This window comes from Brassica napus, chromosome C8 (genome assembly GCF_020379485.1).
Source record: "Brassica napus cultivar Da-Ae chromosome C8, Da-Ae, whole genome shotgun sequence".
NCBI lineage: Eukaryota > Viridiplantae > Streptophyta > Magnoliopsida > Brassicales > Brassicaceae > Brassica > Brassica napus.
In genome coordinates, this window is record NC_063451.1 from 5469625 (window position 1) to 5495359 (window position 25735).

Here is a 25735-nt window from a genome sequence, read left to right on the forward strand (position 1 = left end):
TAAAAACCTGAATACAAAAATAACCGATCGACATAGGTGTAAAGGCGTGATTCTGGTCCTTACCAAGTAATGCGGAAAGGACTGAAAATGAATTCGGGCTGTTAGCGGTTTACCAAAATTCTAGGTCACTACCTAATCTTCTAGACCACTTGAAAATTCATCGACATCATCAAATCTTCTAGCTTGAAAATCCTGGAATACAAATACAATTCATATAATTTCCCTACTTCCTTCGTGGGACCGCTACTGACCAAATCAATATTCTTTTTTTTTCAAAAGTGTTCAGTATTCTTCTACAAATTAAAGATCAACTTTTCAAGGAACTTAAAAAACAAGGCAAGTACGTCCCAAGAGTTACCCATAAACAAACAGTTCTCTGGCTAAGAGCAGTCCAAATTTGTTTGGTCTTTCGACCGTGTGTGGAATCACAAAGACGGTCTCTGACAGAGGATGAAGAGCTGACAACTGATGAAAGCCATCACGAGAGAAGTTAACATCTCAAACCCAACAATTTTTGGGAAATGCCATCCCATGACTCTCTTTAGATAGCTTGTGATTGAAGGCATAGTGGCGATGATCAGTGCAAACGTGTATATGATGGGGATCATGGTCTTTGGCTTGTTCTTGCGTAGCCACATCAACGAACCTAGAGCAGCTAAAGATATCGTGAACACCTGAACACAAACGTTATGACAGAAGTAAGAAACAATTACAGATGGATTTTCTAGAAGTAAAGACTGGTATGTGTATATATATATACCAAATTCGCATTGGCTTCAAGCCCTTGCAAAACATAATCCCAAGTGAACTCCAGTCCTCGAGCACCTACCCAAAGAGGTGCCAACCTGTGTAAAACAGCATCTGCAAATGCCCATCCTGAAAAAAGAACAAATTTTTTAAATCTACAGTTAAAGCTCCAAAATGAGTTTTATTTTTTTAATTAACCAGCTAAAAAAATTTCAACAGCTATATCCTGGAGATAGGGAACACGTTTTCAGAATGTCCTAGCCAAATCAAGCAATATTTTTTGTAGCCGCAGAGTGATACACTTACCAAGGCCAACAGCTTGAAACTTGTGGTTCTGGGAGATGTTCCTGTGTGTTAGGTGAGCCAGAGCAAAATAAAGACCAGCAACATCGATGAAGCCAATCATTGCTTTCAGTGCTTCCTGATACAAGGGAGATCGGATCCATCATAACATAACAAAACAAGCTAAGCAGAAATAAAGAAAGTCAACAGTATCCATCTATACTAATGAGTCAAAAAAGAAGAAGAAGGAAATGCAACAGGTGACCAAGAAAAGATAAGTTACAAAACATCTAACATTGTTCATCATTTGCATCGCCTTTCAAGTATAGAATAAAAACAAGTGTTGGTTAAAGAGTGATCTTTAGCTTCAAGAAGATACCTGGTATGGGTCGAATACTTGAGTCTCAGATACTTGCAGAAAAGTTGCCAAACAAATAAGCTGCGATGAAAAATCAAGCAACGAGCTTAGCTAAAAAAAGACATGTCTAAGAGTTTCAGATACAAATCAAGAGAGTTGAGCAAGAATGACCTTAACCAAAGCTGTGGCAAGGTAGACAAGAGCAGCCTTCACGGAGGTTCCAAGAGTGTCATATTCAGATCTGCGGATTCACATATCAAGAAAAATGGGGAATTCTCATCAACTAGTAGAGGAAGATTCTAGATCACGAGGTAACCGATACAATCAATGACTAAACCAAAAACCATAGCAATTTTTGAAATCACAGATCGAGAGAAGAGGAAGAAGGCATACAAGGGAGTGGCGGAGTAGTAGACGGCGTGGGGTCCAAATGTGAGAATCGCACAGTTGAAGAAGTGAAAGAGCGTCATCGTCCACCAAACGCAGAGGAAGACGAAACTGAGGAAGAAGGTTTTGGTGTATTGCTGCAATCTGAAAGAAACAAAATTGAATTGATATCTTAATGGTTCATTCCTTTATGGGCCCTATAAGCACTACGGTAAGCCCACTGATCCTCTGTAAATCAAAGGGGAAGCATTGTAATAGTTAGTTTCACACTAAACTCTACATATGTTCACGCTAAACTGGATCGCGTCTAAAAACACTGTAATAAATATGTTCACACAAAAATAGGTACATGTCACATGTAGAAAGTCTTTCAGTCAAACTCTACATAAATATGTTCATACTATGTACTTTACGGTTTTTTCAATATAAAAATCACATGCATAGTTCTTGTTTACGTTATTTTTTACTATTTACGAATAGAACTCGACAAATTATTCATAAATTTTGATTCGATTCGTTATCCGTTTTGATTTGAACCAAAAAATCCGGATATTCTTTACTTTACGAAGCAAATCACATACTAAAATGCAATATCCATAAAAAAAAACAAATCACAAATATCAATATTCATAGGAACGGATATCCAATTTGATATGTTATATGCATATATATACATATATTTAAATAATTATATATAAGTTATATATTATAGTTTATATAAATTTTACAATATTTTTGTTTTTAATAATTTCATTTTAAGAATTTTATTTTTCATGTATTATCTTGAAAAAATATCATTTAATATTAATTAACAGTATCTTTATATATTTATTAACCATCTTATATACTTTTGCATACACATACATGTGCACATTGAAGTGAGTATAAGTATTTTCCACAACTAAATATCAAATTTTTTTTGAAGTTAAAATATTCTTTTTCTTAGTGCTTCTTTCACTATCAACCAAATTGTAGTAAAATGATTTGTCTTAATAATTTTCTTTTCTTTTTGAAGTATTATCCGTTTAAAAACTATAATATGAAACCATTGGTTCGACATCACGACTATCTAAGATTTATAACATGAAAACAAACAAATAATAGTATTTTTTTATTATCATAGGAAAAAAAAACTAAAAACATCAAAAAAATTAACCGAACAAACCAAGTAAATATTGATTTAAAATGATAGTCTTATATTTTAGGAGATTAAAAACCAAAAAAACAACCTAAAACCGAACCGATATCCGGATTAAACAGATTAATATCTCCTTATTAAAAAATAACGAAACTAATAATCACATTCCACGCAAGGCGCGGGTTATTACCTAGTAACAATATTATTTACAAAAAAATTACTGCTTATAATGGCTTAATGCTGCTACTATTAGGGCTGGGTAATCGGGATCCCAATCAGGTTTTGGTTCGGATTTCGGTTTTTTTGGGTTAATGAATTTCAGCCCCATTCAAATATTATAAAAGTTCAGGTCGGATTTGGTTCAAGTTTAATCGGGTTTGGTTTGCGGTTAGTTACATGTCCAAGATCCGGTTTAACCCGAAATAGTTTCGGTTTCGGATAGTAATTGAGTTTTCGGTTTCAAAATATTGATTTGTACTTGATACTCTATATTTCCAATCTTTTCAAAAAAAATTGTGTATGTGTCTTCCTTAAACCATATTGTTGTCCTTCAAATGGAGTCTCATCTATCAACCATACAAAACTCTTCCTTTAACTATACATGACAACATACGACATGTCATGACAAACCAAATTCTTGTACGGACAAAAAATCATACATAATGAAATGTAAACAAATTAAAATTAACAACTAGCAACTACATAAATTTAAGAAACTCTATTTAAATTAAAAAAAGAACAATATTGTTTAAACTTCAGAACAAAACTTATTCATAACTGAACTTCAAATGCAATTGTCAAAACATAGAAACATCAATGTCGACCAAATACCAATATATATTAAACTAACTATTTGAATTAATTGTTTTTAGTAGTTGAGTTAATTATTCATGTGAAAAAAAATTATTTTAGATACCAATAATGTCTTAGTGTATTTTAGATACATATTAGAGTTGAAATTAGATTTGGTACAAATTCCTTTGAAATTTTAAATTTTTTGGGTTTTTCGGATACCCATTTAGATTCGGGTTCAGGTTCGGTTTGAATAAAATTCATAAATACTGTAAAATTCTATTTGGTATTTATGATGGGTTCAGATCGATTCAGATTTATTTTTATAGGGTCAGATTTGGTTTGGATTTCCGAATTTTGTTTATTTGCCTAGTCCATCTATAGACGACTTTTTTTAATATACAGACGACTTTAGCCACCACCCCTGGTTTGGTAAGAAATGATATGACAATACTGTATACAGCGTGAAACCAGTGGCTGTTTTCTTTTAAATCACTAAAAACCATCAAAATCTTATGACTGAATGAACCAATTTATCTTAGGTTCAATAATGTACTTATGTTTTATTCATTTTTCTATTCTAATTATGTACAATGTTTATCCTATTGATCTAATTTGTAACACATTGTGTAAAACAGTCCCAAGATCTTTTTGTGACTGTCATATGTCACATTTGAGTTTAACTGATTAATCCCCTATATATTGTTTGAGAAGCATTACAACTTCTTTTTGTAGCCACATGTCATCACTAGATTGATTCTTAGAATCATTAGAGAAATATGTTAGTCAATCTATTTATATAATAAGCTTTTTATTAAACTAACAATAAATTCATCATTAATGTACTTTATTATTTCTTTAAATAAAATTTACGAAATTGTCTAATGTGGCTAAAGTATATATGGCAATTAATGATTTTGAATAATAAAGATTTGATAAAAAAATAGTGTATCTTCTATCATATTTGTTTAATTTTAAACTATTAAATAAATTAAACAACCACAATAACCATATAATAAAAATTTAGATTTTATGTATATGTTATATTTTGAATTTTTACAAACGGCTATAAATTACTAAAACTGTTAAGAGTCTCACATTCAAATTTTATGATCCATGGTTTAAAAATTTTGTTATGACAAAATACAAATGATTACAAAAATTATATAAGTAAAAAGCTTAATTTAATTAATTATTAAGATTAATATATATATATATATATCATTTTAAATTAAACTATAAATCATATAAAATACAATATTTTAATTTCAAAATTTACTTTGAACAATTTTTTTGATAAAAGTTTTGAACGATCATTGAAAACTTATTTTTTTAATTATAAATTACTAAAACTATTAATCCCACAATGAAAATTTTGTTATCAGTAATTTAAATTTTTTTCTACAAAAGATATAAATGATCAAAAAAACTATATGAGTAGAAATCATCATTTAATAGACATTAATATTAAAAATATACTAAAATATATTATCTATGTTAGTATCATTTAAATTTAATTAAATATCCTATCAAATAAAAAAAAAATATTTTTTGGATTAATAAAATTTATTTATATGTTCGCACCAATTTAATTATATATTTAATAGTTACTGAACTTTAATTATTTAATATATATTAATTATTTCATAATATATAAAAATATTTAATACATAAAATAATTTATATATATAATGTTCTTGCGCGGGTCTTAACCTAGTTCATTAATAAAAGGAAACAACTCTAAACTCCAAACTCATTTTTTCAAATAATACTGAAAGTCTGAAACTGCATAGTAAGAGCAGGTCCATCGGTGAGTCCTTCTAAGGCTCCGAACCCAAAAGCAAACAAAATTTAAATCAAAAAGCCCAAAAAATAGCAGAACCACCCCTTATTTTGGCCTTTTTGGAGCTGGTAAGAGGCGCATACGTGGCATGCTCTCATTGCACCGCACCAGTTTTGTCTCTCTTTCTTCGTCGGGGTCGAGTCCGAAAGCGTAGTTCTGTATTTTTTTCTCGGAGTCTCCGTCATCTCTCTCAAGTCGATCTTCGCTGTCGGACTCTCCTTTATCTCCGCCGTTCCATCTTCTCTGTCAGTCCGTCGGCTCTCTTGCTCGTCGATGACTCCGTCGTCTGGCTCACTTTTCCTTCGCTGTCGAACCGTGTTCTCTGTCGATCGGTCCGCCTTCACCGTCGTGATGAGTTTCGCGTCCACTTCCTCCACGAAGCTTCTCTTCCGGCAGCTCCGTCTTGTTGGGTTTCACCGACATTTCTCATCCTGAGTGTAAGATCACATTCGATCCTTGTTTGTGTTCTCTGTCTATTTTGCGATCCTTGTTTGTGTTCTTGATATTGATGAATGTGATCTGATTGTCTTTTTGAGATGTGTTTTACAATCTTAGATCAGGTTCATGTTTTAGAATCCTTGTTTGTGTTCTTGAGATTGATGAATGTGATCTGATTGTCTTTGGAATAATCTCGGCTCAATTTGGAATATTTTACTATCCTTGTTTGTGTTCTTGTAATTGGATTAATATCGGGTGAAGTTGGAATGTGGTTGAATCGTATCAATGGTTTATTTTGCGATAGAATAGTTTTAGGTGTAAATAAAATAAAAAATATAATGGTTCAAACATGATTAAAAATTTATACATAACGTTATGTTCTTAATATATGCTTTACTTGTTTTTAGTCTGTTCAAACCTCTGTTTTCTCATACATTTTAGTATGTTCTTTCTTTCTTGGCTGTGTATAAGGGTTGGTGTTGTGACTCATGAGATCTTCTTTAATGACTACAAGGCGAAATTTACACTCGAGCATGCCTGGTTGGAGCTACGCCACGATCAAAAATGGTGTGGAGCTACTAAAGAGAAGGTAAGCTTGAAAAGAAGAAAATTGGATGATGGATCCGCACAGTCATCGACCTCGGTGCCACGTTGCGATGGAGAGGGGGAAGCCATGGCTCGGCCTCCTGGTGTCAAAGCATCAAAAGCCATAGCTAAAACCAAGGCAGCGATTTCGGAAGAGGCCATGGAGTTTCAGAGAGCATGTGGGAAATAAAACAAAAGGATTTTGAGTTGAAGGACAAGCTTAACAAGCAAAAGTTGCTTGATGGCCTCTTTGCCAAGACAGAGCCTCTTTCTGATCTAGAAATCTCTTTGAAAAACAAACTAATATCTGAAATGTTGCTACGTTAGAATGGCAAGTTCGTTTGGTCTCTCTTTTCTGATTAATCTCGGGTCTGTATGCTTAATTTTGGTATGTATGCTGTTTCGCTTAATGGTTAATGTCGGGTCTGTAGTATGTCGGGTCTTGTTATGCATAATATTTCATTTAAATGCTTAATGCGTTTGGTTAATGCTTAATGTCTTGTGTATGTATAAACTTGTGTATCTCTTTGTTTTATTGCAGACGAAAACAATTACCATGTGCGAGATCACACAGTACTAATGAAGACGAAGACACTTACCATGTGACTGAAGAAGACAATATGTTTAAGTTGATGTGTTTTGTATCTCTTGAAGTTGTACCAAACTTGTGTGAGATGTTTCACGTTTTGTATGTGTTTTGTATCTAGTGTAGTTGTACCAAACTTGGTAGTTGATGTGTTTTGTATCTAGTGTTTTGTATCTTCTGTAGTTGCACCAAACTTGTGTGATATGTTCCACGTTTTTTGTATCTCGTGTAGTTGTACCAAACAATTTCGAAAATGTCTTTATAAACTTGTGAGAAACAAATTCTCTTCTTCAAAACACAACTCAAACGACAACAACACGAGCAAAGCTTTACAAATGCTCTTCCTATTTTTTTTTTGTTTTGTTTCCAAAGCTTTAAATGGCATCATCTTCTTATAATAATTTGGAAGAATTTGATGAAAGATTTGATGAAAGATTCGACCAAATTTTCGATCAACAATTCGAAAATCTTCGCATTCGTAATGAAGCCCGTCAAGAAGCATCAAGGTCTCAAAAAAAAAGAGCATACATTGAAAGACAACGAGAACAAGGGCACTTGCAGTTATGGAACGATTATTTTAGTGAAGATGCAACATATCCTTCTCACATGTTTCGACGCCGTTTTTGAATGAACAAGCCCTTGTTCATGCGTATTGTTGATCGACTCTCCGCTGAAATCCCATATTTTCAACAAAGAAGAGATGCTACTGGAAGGTTCGGTCACTCTCCGTTACAAAAGGCAACGGCCGCTATCCGTATGATGGCGTATGGTTCCCCAGCTGATGCCGTCGACGAATACCTCCGACTTGGTGAGACCACCGCGCTTTTATGCTTGGAACATTTTGTTCAAGGAATCATAAATATATTTGGAGATGAGTATCTAAGAAGACCCACGCCAGAAGATCTTCAACGACTAGTCGATATTGGAGAGATACGCGGATTTCCCGGGATGATAGGAAGCATCGATTGTATGCATTGGGAGTGGAAGAATTGTCCAACCGCATGGAAAGGTCAATATACACGTGGATCAGGAAAGCCAACCATTGTTTTAGAGCCTGTAGCTTCACAAGATCTCTGGATATGGCACGCGTTTTTCGGACCACCAGGTACATTAAACGATATCAATATTCTTGATCGATCACCGGTTTTTGATGATATATTACAAGGTCGAGCTCCAAAAGTTAACTACATAGTCAACGGACACGAGTACCATTTGGCTTACTATCTCACAGATGGTATTTATCCAAAATGGGCTACTTTTGTCCAATCTATTCCCCTACCGCAAGGTCCGAAAGCATCCTTATTCGCTACACATCAAGAAGCTGTACGTAAAGATGTCGAGCGTGCTTTTGGGGTCTTGCAAGCTCGATTTGCCATAGTCAAAAATCCGGCTCTTTTGTGGGATAAAATAAAAATTGGAAAGATAATGAGAGCATGTATCATTCTACATAATATGATCGTAGAAGACGAACGAGATGGGTACACTCAGTTTGATTTATCAATTTTCGCACAACCGGAATCAACCCGAAGTTCAGAAGTGGATTTCACGTATTCTACAGATATGCCTTCAAATCTCGGCAATATGATGAGCATTCGGAATCGAGTTCGTGATAGAACAATACATCACCAGTTGAAAGCTGATTTGGTTGAGAATATATGGCAAAATTTTGGAACAAATCAAGATTTCAACTAATCGGTTTTTTCTCATTTACGATTTGTATCTGTATTTTTCATATGTTTTATGTAATTTTTATTAAAAATTTTATGTTTACTTTTATTTCAAATCATTCTAATTAAAACAAAATTAATTTCATTGGAGGAACAAAAAATTAATTTCAATAACCAAGGTTCTTAAGTTATCAAATCACATTAAAACCAACTAATTTAATCATTAGAACCCTAATGGGTTCTTATGGATGGAGTTGGTCTAAGTTCTGTTACTACATCAACTACAACCTCTTGCAGCCTCGTTACTTCTGCAAATCCTCCTCCTCTTCATGCTCTGCTTCCGTCGTCACGATGAGTCAAGGAACGGTCACAAACGAAGCAAAGGGTAGTAATCTGAATTCAGGTCACGAAAGCTTTGCGTCTCTGTTAAGCGAGCAGAGCTATGGAGCAGCGTTTCTGGCGTTGGGAAGTGGAAGTGGTGGGTTGGATTATGAGTTCGGGTACGGGTACGGGTACGGTTTGGAGGATATGAGTATTGGGTGTCTTGGAGGAGGCTACGGAGGAGAGATTCCGGTGGTGGGTGGTGGTGACACGTGGCAGATTGGGGAGATAGGAGGTAAAAGTGGGGACAGTTTGATATGGCCTGGTCTCGATTCAAAGCAACAATGTTAAGTGAAAAAAAAAACGTTTCTAGTTCTTGTCTTCTTCTTCCTCTGTTTTTTTGTTTATTTCTTTTTAGATTTTTCTGTTTGCTTTCTTATCCTAGCGAAAAGTAAAGAACAAGTAACAAACCGAGGCAAACGATGTGAAATAACAAAGTAGGAAGCTTTAGGTCTAACAATGGCGGTTTGTAAATCCTCTGTTCTGTTGGATTGGAAAGAAAAAAAATACAAAATGGCTTTAATGTGTTTGAATAGGTGTTGGTCAATAGTCAGAGGCATATGGGTCGAAAGAGGAAAAGTACAGAAGTACTACTGTGGCAGAAGTAGTAAGAGATACTCTGTTGCTACATCTTTGAAGTGACAAAATTGCGTTGAACTTAATTTTGTTTTATTATAAATAAACATCAACAAATGTTCATTTACAGTGAAAAAGATTTGGGATATCAAGTCATGTGAATCTAGTGTTATTACGTCAAAAGACAAATAAGAATGGAAAAACATGAAGGACATGTTTCACATTCAAACCAGTCCATTAATCAATGAAGCAAATCAGCTGTAAACTTGTAACTAATGAAACTCTTGTACTATTTGGGTTTTTATTCTCATAGACTATGGGTGTACTCCTTATCATGGCTTCAACCTTAGTCACTTAGTGTTCTCAATAAACTTCTCAACTAAGGTGTTTTAAAAAATGAATTGAAAGTGTATAGATAGCTCTGGGCATTCGATTTTCGGTGCGCTTCCAGTTTGGTTCTTTCGGTTTTTTGGTTCTTCAGATCTAGAGGTTTATGATCCATTCGGGTATTTAGAAATTTTGATTCGGTTTGATTTATTTCTGTTTTTGGTTAGGTTCTGGTAACGAAAATCCTAAATAATTTTGGATCTCATTCGGTTTTAGATTTTCGGTTCAAAGGTAAAAATATCAAGTTTTTAGATTAAATATCAGATCTCTCGGGTTTTTAGATAATTTTTTGGATAATTAAGATAGTTTTAAATATTTTGGATAAAAATATTTAATCATTTTTTGTGTATTTTGAGTTATAAATAATTTTCTTTAAATATTTTGGATAAAAATATTTAATCATTTTTTGTGTATTTTGAGTTATAAATAATTTTCTTAAAACTATTTGACTATTTTAAAACTAAATATAACTAATATTGGGCAGTTCTCTCAAATAGCTATTTTTAAGTTTTTATCACAAAAATAAAACTCAAAAACTAAAATGACCAAAATAGCATTTTTTCTTCTGAAAATTTAATTTTTTTTAAATTTGAAATCATATACCCAAAACCCCACTCCTCAGCTCTAAACCCTAAATCCTAAACCTTAAACCTTAAACCCTAAACCCCACCCATTAACTCTAAACCCTAATGTCTAGATTAATTAACCCTAGGATTATAAATGTATATTTACTTCTTTTGATAAAAGATTTAAGTTTATTTTGGTTATTTTTATTTTTAAGGTCTATATTTGTGACAAAAACCTTTTTAGGTCTATCCTAAGGAATTTCTCAACTAATATTTATAAGAATATAAACTATATTACAAAAATTTGGGTATATATTCGGTTCCCGGTTCGATTCCCATTTTCTGGTTTTATATATATATTGGATCCACTAGTATATTTGACTGTATCCAAACCCGAACCGAACCTTGTCTTTCTGTTTGGTTCGGTTCGGTTCGGTTCTTCGGTTCCGGATGGATGTGCCGAGGGCTATGTATAGATCATAGGTAGGTGAACAAAAAAAGTGTATAGATCATAGGTAACTATGTCGCAGAGTATCCGATTGTGGTCAAAAGTCAAAAACTAGTTGTGCTGAACATAAACCGTAACAACATTATGAGGACAGAAAATGATGAGCAGATTTGTTACCAACTAACAAAACTTTTTCAAACAAATCATTCAACCTTGTTTAGTCAAATCGCAATTAACTCCATTGTATCGTAACTATTTGGAGTCATCAAATTTTTATCTTTGTAGTTTTTTTATTTTTGCTTTTTGAAAGAGAGAATGTCCCAATTCAATCCACACATTTCAGTAACGTACTGGTTGGTGCTACAGCTTAAATTAACTTGTATCTTAAACCTAGAGAATTAACTTTAAATCTGCTTATCAGTAACAACTCCTGAATTATTTTCACTTTCTTGCTTGTTTCTCTAAAAAATGGGGTTAAGTATGCGTTTATAAGGATTTAAAACACAATCATATAGTAGCCAAAACTGCAACACAACGCATGATGTGGGTTTGATATGTAACGTCCGAACTTTGCATGTAGTCTCACTTCTCTCGAATCTCTATATGAAATAGTTAGCCTAGCTTCTGTAACATATTAATTGGTGTTTTAGCAAAAAAACAAAGAAACATATTAATTGGTGTTCATGTTTTCTCTGTATAATACTGTAAAACCTAGCTTGCTTTCTCAAGAAGGTTGGAAAGATTTTCTTATATACGTTTTATCTTAGTTGTTATTTATAATTACTTTTTAATTAGGTCGTTCATATTAAAATGGTTTTGACTTACTGCTACAAGTTATATATTACTAGGGGCATGTCGCGCGGAATATTGTTTTATTGTTGCTAATTATTATTTTTCGGATGATATAGTTAACTAATTATGTGATCGTCTTTATTTGATAAGAGTATTATGTAGTAATAGGTGATATGCTAAAATATTATGTGTTTGGTTTTTTAATAGTGTGTTGTTGTGGGTATAATAGTACTTATTAGTGGTGGAGTGAGTTTGTGATGTAATGTATATTGAATTTCAGGGAGGGTAAAAATTAATATGTTTTCCAATTATTTGAACATTACTTTTTAAAGATGTTATGTGCTCTCTCCCTATATTATTACATTGAGCCGTCACCATCTATGCATTTCGTTTACCTTTCCGGTGTGCTGTGATTCTCACCATCACCGAAAAAGACTCACATATGTGCTCTTATTCTTCCTCATTTTTTTCTCCTCTTCTTCTTTAGATTTCATCTCATGTTAGAAACTGGATCTCTTTGGGTTGGGTCAGAGTTTAGTCGTTTTTGAAGTTGTTTTCCTCGTCGTTGGCTTACCATCAATAGTCCCTTCTCGTCTTGGTTTTCAAGATATGGTTTTTGGTGATCTGACTTCTATAGCTCGGGGACGGCTCCACGATTTGATGATTTCGTTTTGTCTACCCTTTCATCTATGTTCCCACATCTCGTTGCAGATTTCATCGCTGCTTGCATCTCTGTGAGTCTCCCTTTCGCCATGTTTGCCACTCCAGGTTTGGATAGTGTTCTCCTCCGAGTATGCTCTGTAGATTTGGAAGATTTTTTCTGGTCTCAAGTCTGGGCTCTGGTTTCTCGGGGGTTGGCTTCCGCTCTCCCTCACTCATGTTGTTCTCTTCTTCCCTTTCTTCCCTTGGTATAAGTGTGCGGTATTAGTCTCTTGGAGCTTTGGTCCCTTCTATCCAGAGCTTTGTGGTTCTTCACCGGCATAGGCGTCTTAGTTTGTGAGGTGTTTCTTACCTCTTACATGGTGGTTGTGCTTATTGTTCGTTATGTATGTCTCTTCCTGCTTCGTGGTGATTTTGGCCTTCTGTTGATTATTCTTCCTCTAACCCGTTTTCTTGGTTTTTGCATTGGCCCTTGATCACATTCCTTTGTGTTCGAGGGATAGCTTTATCTCAAGATTATCTTTCTACATTTTACTGACTTTTGATTGTTCTGGCCAAGACACTCTATGATAAAGTCGGGTAAGTTAGATTTCGTTCTTGATCGCCTTTGAGCTTTTGACCTTTATTGAGTTAGTATTATTTTGGTATTTTTTTCTCTGTGATTATGGAGGTTTTATGTTTAGATTATATGTTATGCTTTAGTTTGGTTAATATTAAGATAAATATATAGTTGTAATTGAAATAATAGAATACAGTAAAAAATAATAAAATAGCGAAAGTTTATGTTATTTTTAGCTGTGAATAAATTAAATATTTAAAATATATTTATATTTTTTACTTATTTTTTTATTCGTTTTGTAATTTTTTGAACGATAAAATAGATAATCAAACTTCAAATGATGATGGTTAGTGTGAGAATGATTAAATAGTGTATAATTAGAAAATAGTGAACCAAATTGCAATCATATAAAAGAAGAAATATCTAAAATGTAAAAAGACAAAAAAAGACACATGTCAACAAACTCATCTTCCACATGTCATAAGAAGAGAACAAAGTCTACTTTATATATATAGATTTTAACTGCTAGAAGTAATATGGTTTTCGACCTATACTGCTAGAAATAAAATGGTTTTCGACTTAATGCTAGAAGTAATAAAATAGCCTAACCGCATAATTACTGCTAGAAGTAATATATTATTTTTAATCTTATAATTACTGCTCATACCTTCTAAGCATTCATTATCAAAAATTATTGTATACGAAAACATAAATTACGGATCTTGTAACATGCTATCAAAAGAACTTTAGAAAATTTAAAATGTTAAGCATATCATTAAAGCTGATTCAATCACAATCATCAAGTGAAGGAGATCGAAGAAGATGAGCTCAAACAAAAAAGTATCTCGAGGAATAAGATGATGAAAAGTTTGTTATCTTCCTTAATTCGTCAATGTACAACCACCTAACATATATATACAATGGTTAAGCTAAAGGAGACTTAAACCAAAGTAATCTGGATAAGCTAAACTGGTTAATTAACTATCTATCTCAATATACCCCCCCCCCTCAAGTATTTAGCTTCGTATCATCAGGAAAATAAAGACTTGACAAATAGAGACGACCAAGCATAGACTGAAAAGCTCTGGGATGTAGAGGCTTTGTTAGAATATCAACGAGCTGATTTCCCGAAGAAACATGGAGCACCTTCAACTTCCCAGCTTTAATCTGATCACGTACAGTATGACAGTCTATGTCAATGTGTTTGATTCGTTCGTGAAAGACGGGATTCGTCGCAATGTGAATCACCAACTTGTTATCACAAAATAACTTCGCAATACAAGTCACCGGAACGTGCAAGTCCTTGAGCAACTGTTGTAACCAAATGAGCTCACAAGTTACCAACGCCAAGTTTATGTATTCAGCCTCTGTACTACTACGACTCACAACAGATTGCTTCTTAAACTACCAAGACACCAAAGAATTTCCAAGATAAATGAAAAATCCAGTCAAAGAGCGACGAGTATCCTTGCACGCAGCCCAATCCGCATCAGCAAAAGCATTGAGGCACATCTCATTCTCAGAAGAATACATCAATCCTTGACCATGGTTAGTCTTGATGTAACGTAGAACTTTATGCGCTGCTTGAAGATGAACATCAGTCGGTGCAGAGAGAAACTGACTGAGTTGATGGATGGCAAAAGTGATATCGGGTCGAGTGATGGTGAGGTAAAGAAGACGCCCAATAAGCTCACGATACACCTTTGGTTGAGGCAAAGCAGTACCTAGATCCTTTGTTAGATGAAGGCTATGATCCATAGGTATACTACTCGGCTTACACCCCAATAAACCCGAATCTTCCAAGAGGTTTAAAGCGTATTTCCTTTGGCTCACAGAGATACCAGCAGTAGAACGGGCGATCTCCAAGCCAAGGAAGAACCGTGCTGGACCAAGATCCTTAATCCTGAAAGCATATTGAAACAGAGCTTTCAACGTATCAACAGCCTCAGGATCATTACTGGAAATTAGTATATCATCAACGTATACAAACACAACTAGAAAGGAAGATGCGGAAGCTTTGACAAACAAAGTGTTGTCTGCAGGAGACTGAACAAAATTAGCTCCCAAAAGAACAGAGGAGAAGCGTTTGTGCCACTGCCTAGAGGCATGTTTCAAGCCATAGAGTGATTTACGAAGTCGACACACAGGGTTAGGAGGAAATGTAACACCATGAGGTGGAGTGTAGCCTTGTGGTAGACTCATAAAAATCTCTTTCTCAAGATCTCCATGCAAAAAGGCATTTGATACATCCATTTGTGTTAAGCTCCATCCCTTAGCAGCTGCCAAACTCAAGAGAAGTTTCACACTTGTTAATTTTGCAACATGTGAAAACGTATCCATGTAATCGATTTCTTCCTGTTGTGTGGACCCCTGAGCCACCAGACGAGCTTTATAACGCTCTACAGTGCCATCAACATTGTATTTAATGGTGAAAATCCACTTGCAACCCACCACATTCTTAACCGGAGGTAGAGACTCAACATCCCAAGTTCTGTTTTGCTCAAGAGCATCAAACTCCAAATTCACAGCCCCAGGCCATTTATAAGATTACATAGCTTGTTCAAAGTTCTTTGGTTCGGTTCTAAAGTGTAAGATATAGTAAAAGCTTGAAAAATTGGGTTAAAGGCTTCGTATGAAATAACATAAGAGATAGGATACGAGGTATTAAAGGGATGAGCCAATGCATGGTCTGAAAAAGATGAAAAAGGTACAAGAGAGCAGTGATATTCAGACAGATAAGTGGAGCTTTAGTCTGTCGTTTTGGCCTAGCATTATTATCTGAAGGTAACTCTACATATGTATTACTAGCAGGAGTATGACCAGTATTAGTAGAAGTGCCTAGCATGAGACGCAGATGTATCAGGATGAACAAATGCAGACGATGACAATGAAACAGATGCATTAGAAGATAAATGCATAGTCTCAACAAAATGTAATGGAGGATGCATAGGCAAAATTGTATTAGGAAACATATCAACATCACCAGAAAGTTGTTCACTGACCTTAAAAGGAAATTCTCGTTCATGAAAGACCACATTGCGAGATATTGATATTGAATGCAATTCCAAGTCTAACACCTTATAGCCTTTGTAACCAGCAGGATATCTAAGAAAATGCATGGTTTTGAGCGTAGAGAAAACTTGTTGCGCTCATGAACATGTGTAGAAACATAACACAAACAACCAAAACTCTTTAGTAATTTATAGTCAAGAGTTTTACCAGTCAACAACTCATATGGTGGTTTGAAATCAAGTAAAGGTGATGGAAATCGATTAATCAAGAAAACAGTTGTGATAATGCAATCACTCCAATATACACGAGGTATGTTAGATTGGAACAAAAGAGACCCAACAACATTGAGTATATGTTGATGTTTGCGTTCAACAACCGAGTTTTGTTGGGGAGTGTATGCACAAGAGAAATGATGAAGCATTCCATGTTCTTTAAGTAGTTCAGGAAAGGCTAGTTCTGGCGCATTGTCTGAACGAATAGTTTTGATTTTAGAATGATATTGCGTTTGAATCATTTGAAGAAACGAATGAAAGATACAAGAAACATCACTCTTTTGTTTTAAAAGGTAAACCCAAGTTACACGACAACAATCATCAACAAGAGTTAAAAAAAAATATTTGAAACCTTCTATAGATTCAATACTGAAAGGACCCTAAATATCCATCTAAACAAAATCAAACGGTTGCAAAGAAAAGTTATTATGTGAAATATAAGCTAAGCGTTTCTGTTTTGCAAGAGGGAAAACAGTACAATGCTTATCTGTAGAAGACAATGACTTTATAACAAAAGAAAAAGAACTCCGTTTATGTTGAATTATTTCAGACAGATGACCTAAACGTTGATGCCACAAAGATCCATCATCAAGCAAAGAGCCACATAACAAATTTGTATGTGTAGAAGACAAATGTGTATGCGATGTAAGCTCAAGGATGTACAGGTTATTGTAAAGTCTACCCCTCCTAATCATCAAGCCCCGAGAAAGTTCCTGAATCAAACAACCATTTGGAAAGAAATGAGCTGCACATAAATGATCTTTAACCAAGGAACTAACACTTATCATGTTAAAATGAAAATCTGGAACATGCAAAACATTAATCAAAGTTAATGAATCATTAATGCGAAAGAACCAGTATGCTGTATGGAAACTTGAAGACCATTAGGCAGAGTGACAGTAACACTAGACACATAATTACCTTCCGAGAATAAGGCTAAGTCAGAACATACATGATTTGAAGCTCCACTATCTATAATACAATCACCAGGGGATAGGAAGGAATGAAGAACGGAAAGACAATGGTTTTTAAAATGAAGGTTTTGATTATGATATGTAAGGCTAGTTGAGGGAAAAGAGAAGGTACCAGACGTTGACGGAGGAGCCATAAAACCATCTTTTGTGATCATAGAGCTAGAAGCTTGTGAGAAAGGAGCGTGAGTCTCTGGTACTCGAACTTGAGTATTGAACTAAGAAATCAGATGTTGTATCTCTTGTGGTGTGAAATTCTGTAAATTGAGAGTATTGCCTCCACTCGTGACTGAAGGAGTTGCAGAAACATGAGATGTAGCCACATCAGAGTACACATTCGCAATTGCAGTTGCAGCCTGCTGCAGTTTAGCCTGAGACGAAGTTTGTTGTATGCGTGGTTTATAAGAAGAGTTGGTCCTATATCCTGGTGGAAAACCATGAAGCTTGAAGCATTTCTGGATTGTATGACCAATCTTTCCACAATGAGTACAAACTGGCTTCTGTGCATTCCTGATTGTGCTGTAAGCTGCAATATACGCCTCATTTGTTAACATCTGAGAAGCTTTCACATCAGGAGCCTTAGACACATTCGTAGTCTGAAAGGCAACACGATCAATCACAGAAGGAGGTTTGATCAGTCTCTAGCGTTCATCTTGTGTTACTATATTGAAAGCTTCTTCAATGGTTTGAATCGGTTTAAGCATCAGGATATGGCGTCTCGTGTGCTCAAACGATTCATTCGACCCCATCAAGAATTAATTAACACGACTACGATGCTGCAACTTCTCCCATAAACCAGCTGCATCACACTTGCCACAAGTACACACAAGGAATTCTACATAATTGCGATGTTCTTCCCACAAAGTAACCAACTCTGTATATTACGCCGAAACATCCATGGAACCTTGCTCACTCTTGCTAAGTCTTTGCTCAATATCATAAACCCTAGGCGCATCATCTTGCTATAATCTAGCTAGCAAATTGTTCCAGATACCCTCAACAGTTGAAATGAATAAGAGACTCTGTCCAATCTTCTTGGATACAGAGTTCATAAGCCATGTTGCAACTATATCGTTGCAACGAGACCAAGCACCATAGTCATGATGAGTCGAGGAAGGTTGAGAGCCATACGCACTGACCGGCGCCAAGAATGAAAGTCTGAAGCTGTTGTCAGTCGACCAGTCACTAGAGCAAGACCAGCATGATCATTGTGATGCAGATGAAACGAATTATCGTATTGATCCGTTGCGAAAGAAGACGGAGTCGGATTCGTGGAATGTGGATTCGCCGCATTACTCATGATGATTCAAGAAAAAACGAAGACGCATATCTATCAATTGGAGATCTGGAGAATCAAAAAGAAGTAACAGAAGACGAGTTGGACAAGAAATCCAGAATCTGACGAAGAGAAAGTTGATGAGACTCGAGAAACGTGAAATCGGAAAGCTCATAGTGAATCGAATCGAAGCGGAAGATCAAATGTAAAGCTCTGATACCATATTAAAGCTGATTCAATCACAATCATCAAGAAAAGGAGATCGAAGAAGATGAGCTCAAACAAAAAAGTATCTCAAGGAATAAGATGATGAAAAGTTTGTTATCTTCCTTAATTTGTCAATGTACAACCACCTAACATATATATACAATGGTTAAATTAAAGGAGACTTAAACCAAAGTAATCTGGATAGGCTAAACCGGTTAATTAACTATCTATCTCAATACATATTAAGTACTATATAGTTTCCGAGGAAGTTATTCTAAGAAGATATGTTTAATAAACTTAAGAAGTGGGTGTCACTGATGTTCAACTGTCAAATAAAATTAGTGCCATCATAAGATTTGAATCATTTGCAAAAACAAAAAGAGACATAAATCCTTGAAAGAGTGTTTATATTGATCCAAAAGTTGTCTATATGTGGTGGGATCAACCACCCACCATTTGTTTAAATATATCCATAACTACAGAACTATGATGGCGTTCCCTAATTTGTTTGTGACTGCTCTCGGCTTCTCCCTACATCAATTATTATTTTTATTCCTTTTTTTCCTCAACTAAAATTAAAATATGAAAGTTAATTCTCCAGATTTTTATGAGATGAACAAATACTCCAATAGTATAGGAATTATAATTTTAATTACCGAATGAATAAAATGAACAAAGGTTTTGTTTTGTTAACAACCAAAATAATTGTGGCGATACATTTGAACGTTTATTTCTCACTATACTTTAAAATAACACATATAATAGAATTTCAAAACAGCATCAACTAGAATTTATTAAGTAAATTATATACAGATATGAGATAATCAGGATCCTATTAAAAGACCTAAAATTTATTTTATTTATAATAAAAATTATGTCTCAGAGAATTAAACAAAACGAAATTGAGGAATCCTATCAAACGGAGTTAAATGTTTAGGTCATATGTTCTCTTAGAAATTCAAAATGTCTGTGCATATTTCTAAAAACACCTAAATAACTGATATATGATAAAATTTCATTTTCAGTTATAAATATGGGTGTCCATATGTGAAAGTTAAAACGTATAAAGTCCATAACTTAATATTTGATAAATTTTTTTTTTGTTAGCAACGTAAACAGATTCAAACTGACTTTCCAAACCAAACTGATAGACTCAAATTACTATTTTTTTTAAATAACATTTTATTAGAAACCCGACCAATTCAAAATATAATATAATTTGAAAAAATAATAAATTTTAAAACTTTAAAAATTGTCTTTTAAAAACATAAATAATATAACCTCTGTTTTTAAATAAAATTAACTTAATTTTTATATATTTTAATACTATTTTGTAATAAATTTAAAATGTATTTATATTATAAAACCTTATATACCAAATATCTAATAAACTCATAATTTTAAAGTTTAAATAATATAAGAACCGTGACTATTATTATATAAATATTTTAAATTTTATTTTTAAATTAATGTTTTTATTAACACTAAATTAATGCTTTCATTAACACTAAATTAATATTTTATAAATTAATATTTACATAATTCCAGCATTTATTAATATTATTAATATTTGTATCACATTGATAATTTTTAAATTAATAAAAATATAATTCCAGCATTTTTAATTTACATATTTTTAATGTATAACTATTTATATATACATAAATAATTTGGGGTATAATAAACGGTAAAGAAATATGATTACATGTATTTCTGAGAATAAGTTGAAGAAATGTTTTTAAACCCGACCCGAACACTAAACCGGACGACTTACCGGGTTACTGGGTCAACCGCGGATTAATAAATGAATTAATTTTACTATATAATAATATATTAGCTATAAATATATAAAAGCTAAAGTTTAATATTTTCTAAATATTTTTAAAACATAAAATAATAGTTTGGAAATGTATATATTTTATGTTTAAAAAGTATTTACAAATACTTAATTTTAGTTTTTATATTTTTATTTTCATTTGACATACAAAATATCAAAAAATTGTTTTGACTATTTAAAAATTTGTGTAACAAAGCAAGAGTTATGATATCTAAAAAATCAAGATATAATATTCATAAATATTTAAATAAGTGAATATAATCATTCAGTCTTTAAACTTTTAAAAGAGAACAAATATATTTTGAATGAAGAAAATCAAAGTAGAGATGAAGATCTTAAAAAGTTAGAACTTGAGATTGAAAATCTTAATGTCTAATGTGAATAATAAATAAAACTTCAAATTCAAAATAAACCAAAAATAAAAGATCATTGTAATAAATTGTCAATAACAGAAATAAACTAACACCAAATCACATCAACTAATTTTGATTCTCTCTACCATCGTTCATTTCATTTTCTTCTGGTGGCATAATGAAATCTTCATCAAAATCTAAAAATCAAAAATATAAAACTGAAAAAAGAAAACTTAACTTTTTTTCGTCAGCATCTAATTTCTTAATTGGAAACTTAGAATATAAAACATAATCTAAAAAGTAAAAAAAAAAGTAAAATTTATTTATTGGTTCAATCGGTGGTTTAACCGGTATGGGTTCTGGGTTTCTAAATATTGGGTTTTTCACAAAACCCAAACCGAATTTTTTCTGGGTCACCAAATTTACCGGTTTAACTGCAGGTCTGGATCGGGTTTCAAAACAGCCTGAAGAAGGGAAAGCTACGTTGGGAGAACTTCAATTTTCAACTAAGGATTGTCAACAAATTAACTAAATATTGTGTAATTATTTTGGCCAACCCACACTTACCTTCAAAATTCAAAATCATCATAGCGGAAAAAAACTTACTGAATAATTGTTACAATACATTTGTTCCAATTCAAAAACAAGGCACTCGTAAACAAAACACAGACAAAACATAACTTAAAAAAAAAAAATTCACCCAAACAAAAACCACGGACTTACATCGGATAATACTTAGTTAGGACTGAAGAACTTAAGCTTAAGTCCTTGCGTAACCATACTCGATATCCCACCAATGGAGAAGGCCAAGCTGAATGCAACTCCTAACCAACCCAACCCCCAATGGAAATACCAACTAAAACTGCACTTGGCCGGTTTCTTGATCAAAACCCACATGAAGCAAGGATAAGCAAACGTGACCGGGAGCGTGAGTCCACCGAGCAAACCCGCGAGACTAGACAAGAAAGGGAGAGCAACTCCGATGAAAAACGAGACAAAACCGAAAAAGACTCTGAAACCTGATCTGACCCAGACCGAACATGGTTTGTTGGTTCGGCTAGTGTAGCCAGCCTCAAAGCTGTCAAAGGCAGGCATGGAGTATATCTGAAAGCTGCTCAGGCAGTTGAAGACTACTAGGAGAAATGCCGTCGCTAACAAGCCTCGCGGAATGTCGTTAATGTGGAATTCATATAGAGCAGCGAGCATACCTCCTGGAGGCATCTATTAGACCAAAGAAAATATACAGTATTTTAGCTAGAGCTGGAAATTTTAATCATTGCCCGCGGGCCCCGCCCCGTTTGACCCGCCGCGGGGCGGGTGCGGGTCGAACCATTTGAAATTTTTAAATCGCGGGTACGGGTGCGGGTCGAGATTATTTTGAGCGGGGCGGGTGCGGGTCAGCCGAATTTGAACCGCGGGTACCCGCCAACCCGCAAATTAAAAAAAAAAAAAATTTGAAAAAAAAAACATTTTTCGTAAAATATATAAAAAACAATAAATATTTGTATAATTTTAATTATAAATATATTTTTTTAATAGTATTTTTTTAAAAATAACTATTATATAAATAAAAAATAATTATTTTTAAATAAAATAATTATTATATAATTAGAAAATAATCATTTTTAATTAAAATAACTATTTTTAATATAATTAATATTACCCGCGGGTTTGGCGGGTTACCCGCGGGTTTTGACGGGGCGGGTGCGGATATAAAAGTTTTTGTTTGCGGGTTATGCGGGTCGAGTTTTTGAATCGAAAAAATGATTCGACCCGCGGCGGGGCGGGGCGGGTCGGGGCGGGTTGACCCGCGAACCCAGCACTAATTTTAGCATTGATAATAAACCGGTTAAAACCGAAAAGGAATAAACCGGTTTAAACCGAAGCCAAACCAATGAAAAAATATAGATCATAGCTTTTTTTTTTTTTTGACAGCAAACAATATAGATCATAGCTTTGATAAGATAAACCATAGTAAATGGAACTTACGAGTTTCCCATAAGCCCAAAAGCCTCCAATGGAGATTGGAAAGATGCAGAGAGCGATGAAGAAGTAAGCAACTTTGGCTCCTCTCCACATTGGTACATGAGCTGGATGCTTAAACGTTGATGGCATCGTCGACTGCAAATTATTTCAATACTCAGTAGTCTACAGGTCCAGTATTGCATTATTTATTTACATAAACATAAACATTTTTCATTTTCTTTACCTGAATTTCAAGAACCAAGTTGTGACCTCTGAAGGCAAAAGCTACAATGCCAAGAGCATTCAAGACAGAGAAAAGCGAACCAGAAACCGAAGGCATAGAAAGCGGCTCGTAGGAGATTGTAGCTGGTCTTGGTTGGCTCACAGAGAGAACCCAAACCATTGTAGAGTAAGTTATTGCAGTGACTGCTCCTATCAAGGAAAGTCCCGCAATAGAGTTGAGGTTCGGAAGCTGAGACAGAACGACGCATAGACAAGTAAACACCAGATACCATTCGACCGTAGTTAACGGGTTCGAGGTGCATAACGGACCACAAACTATCTGAAAGAAGAGTTTCATTGTTTCTCCACCGATCAGAATCAGAGCTGTTGCTGTTCCTGCTGATAAGTAAACCGTAGGAAACAACGCAAGCCAAACTCCCAATCTTTCTCCTGTTTCAAAATCAAGAATCCAAGATTTTAGTAATAATGATCCACCACCAATAAAGTTATTTCCATTGAAAATAACGTAAATTCAATTACCAAATGCAGCCTGTGCAAGCTCGACATATCGATTGTAACGTTTCCCTGGGACTGCTTCGTGTAACTGAACTAGAATCCACAGTGTGTAGAGTTGCCAACAATAGGCTATTGTCAATGATAGTATCCCCCAACTCCTACACAACAATACTTCAAATATAGTTTATTCTTAACTTCTTCAATAAAATCTTAATCACAAATATTGATCCACTACTAAGCCAATTAACTACCCAAATACTCAAACCCAAGTTATAAAATGATTCAAATGTTTGATCTTGCATTTTATATAAAACTATTTATTATACAAAATAAAGGGAGAATATATAAATAGATTAAATAAATAATGGTATATTTTGCTGGAACTCAACAAGAAACAAAATCGACGATAAAGACGGTCCTGTCTTAATCCAAACTAAACCCAAAAGTATGTCTGAGAGTGGCCAGTGTAATGATGGAAGCATGACAAATTAAAAGTGAATCTCAAAAAATATCTACTAAAAAGATTGAATTATTTCGAAAGTTGAAAAGTAAAATAGTACATATATTTTTTTTTTATCTCTGACGATTTTTTTTTAAAAAAAATTCATAAGTGGATCTGAACAATAGAACAGAGCAAAACGCAAACGCACCAGCCAAGAAACGCAAACGCGACGGGAAGAACGAGGGCTTGAAACCCAACACCGGCGTTGAGGTTATGAAACGCAGCGTAGTGAGCATTTCCGTTGCGAGACTCGGTGATAGGAAGCCAAGCGTCTTGTGGGTTGAGCTTGGTGAGGTGACCCATTTCTTCGAGATAACCTTTCATGTTGACAAGAACGCGTTTCATAGGAGTCCCAATAGGACTCAAGAACCTTGGCGATATGAAAGAGGTTGGAGTCCATGCCGCCGACGACGGCTTGGTGGCGGGACGAGGAGATCTTTGACCGGATGGAGTTAGAATCTCCGGAGTGGAGACTCGCGGCGTTGCTGGTATTGATATTAACTCTGTCTCGGGTCTCTCGTCCATTGAGAGTTTGTTTGATTTTAAGCTTCTCTCTCTTTCTATTATCTGAGCAGGTGATGTTTTAGTTTGCTTTTTCTCACTATCACACTCTAACTCTATTTTCTAGCCTTCATTTGGCTTGGGGATATACTGCGGCTTGTGAGGTCTCTGTCTTTTTTTATTCTTTAGGATTCCGACAAAACAAGCAAAAGTTAGGACTACTTTGTTGGTATTAAAATATTTTATTTTATTACAATAAATAACAGATTAGCTAACACAAAGTTAGTAAGCTATACAACAAAATGACATTGTAAGCTCATAATCAAGAAATATGGCATGTTACAAGCTTGTTGTAACTTGTACTTATCCTTACTAGTCACATCTAAGTACTAACAGTATGGCAAGTTTCATGTTGTGCAAAATTAACTTGCAAATCATAACATTAGTGATTGTAGATTTCTGATGGGAAACAACAGACTGTATATCGTAGAAAAAGAAGGTGGATTTGGCTTTTGGTGACTTAGAAGACTGCAGTCTTACATTACTGCGAAGCTATTATGGTGTATACTAACAGGTCCCTCCATACATTTTCTCACGAGTTTTCAAAGTAAAATAGTTTAAGAACAAATCATCTTTAGACTCATGTCTACCCTCTTTAGCAGTAGCAGAGGTAGTCAACGAGGAGGGGGGGTCAACTGATCCCATAACTTTTAAAAAATTTGATTACATGTTAAGCTTATTATATATAGCAAAATGGAAAATTTGGTTGATGATTGAACATATCAAGGTTCAAATCCTAACCTTTCACCCTGTTTAATAATTCTCTTTCACTTAATTGCTTAATTGATTATTTTTGATATGTTATGCACATTTTTTATAAGAATATCCCTTCTATGTATAAATTGTTAC

At 34.3% G+C, this 25735-nt stretch overlaps 4 protein-coding genes across 4 annotated transcripts; 2 read left to right on the forward strand and 2 right to left on the reverse strand.

Moving 5' to 3' along the window:
- Window positions 1–247: 247 nt before the first annotated feature.
- On the reverse strand, window positions 248–1954 carry LOC125574855 (transmembrane protein 147-like). Its single transcript, XM_048766055.1, has 6 exons — window positions 1781–1954; window positions 1559–1628; window positions 1409–1468; window positions 1054–1168; window positions 761–876; window positions 248–674 (listed from the first exon to the last, which is right to left on the reverse strand). Exons 1-6 carry the CDS (start codon window positions 1855–1857, stop codon window positions 426–428), a joined length of 687 nt encoding a protein of 228 aa, XP_048622012.1. The 5' UTR covers window positions 1858–1954; the 3' UTR covers window positions 248–425.
- Window positions 1955–7388: 5434 nt separating this feature from the next.
- On the forward strand, window positions 7389–8968 carry LOC111202958 (putative nuclease HARBI1). Its single transcript, XM_022696280.2, has one exon. It carries the CDS (start codon window positions 7784–7786, stop codon window positions 8846–8848), a length of 1065 nt encoding a protein of 354 aa, XP_022552001.1. The 5' UTR covers window positions 7389–7783; the 3' UTR covers window positions 8849–8968.
- Window positions 8969–9057: 89 nt separating this feature from the next.
- Window positions 9058–9495, forward strand: LOC106377625 (dof zinc finger protein DOF1.6-like). Its single transcript, XM_013817890.3, has one exon. The coding sequence runs from the start codon at window positions 9058–9060 to the stop codon at window positions 9493–9495; it is 438 nt and encodes a 145-aa protein (XP_013673344.1).
- A 12213-nt stretch (window positions 9496–21708) lies between these two features.
- On the reverse strand, window positions 21709–24980 carry LOC111203112 (lysine histidine transporter-like 8). Its single transcript, XM_048766056.1, has 5 exons — window positions 24474–24980; window positions 23848–23981; window positions 23330–23757; window positions 23110–23241; window positions 21709–22341 (listed from the first exon to the last, which is right to left on the reverse strand). Exons 1-5 carry the CDS (start codon window positions 24848–24850, stop codon window positions 21856–21858), a joined length of 1557 nt encoding a protein of 518 aa, XP_048622013.1. The 5' UTR covers window positions 24851–24980; the 3' UTR covers window positions 21709–21855.
- Window positions 24981–25735: the final 755 nt, after the last annotated feature.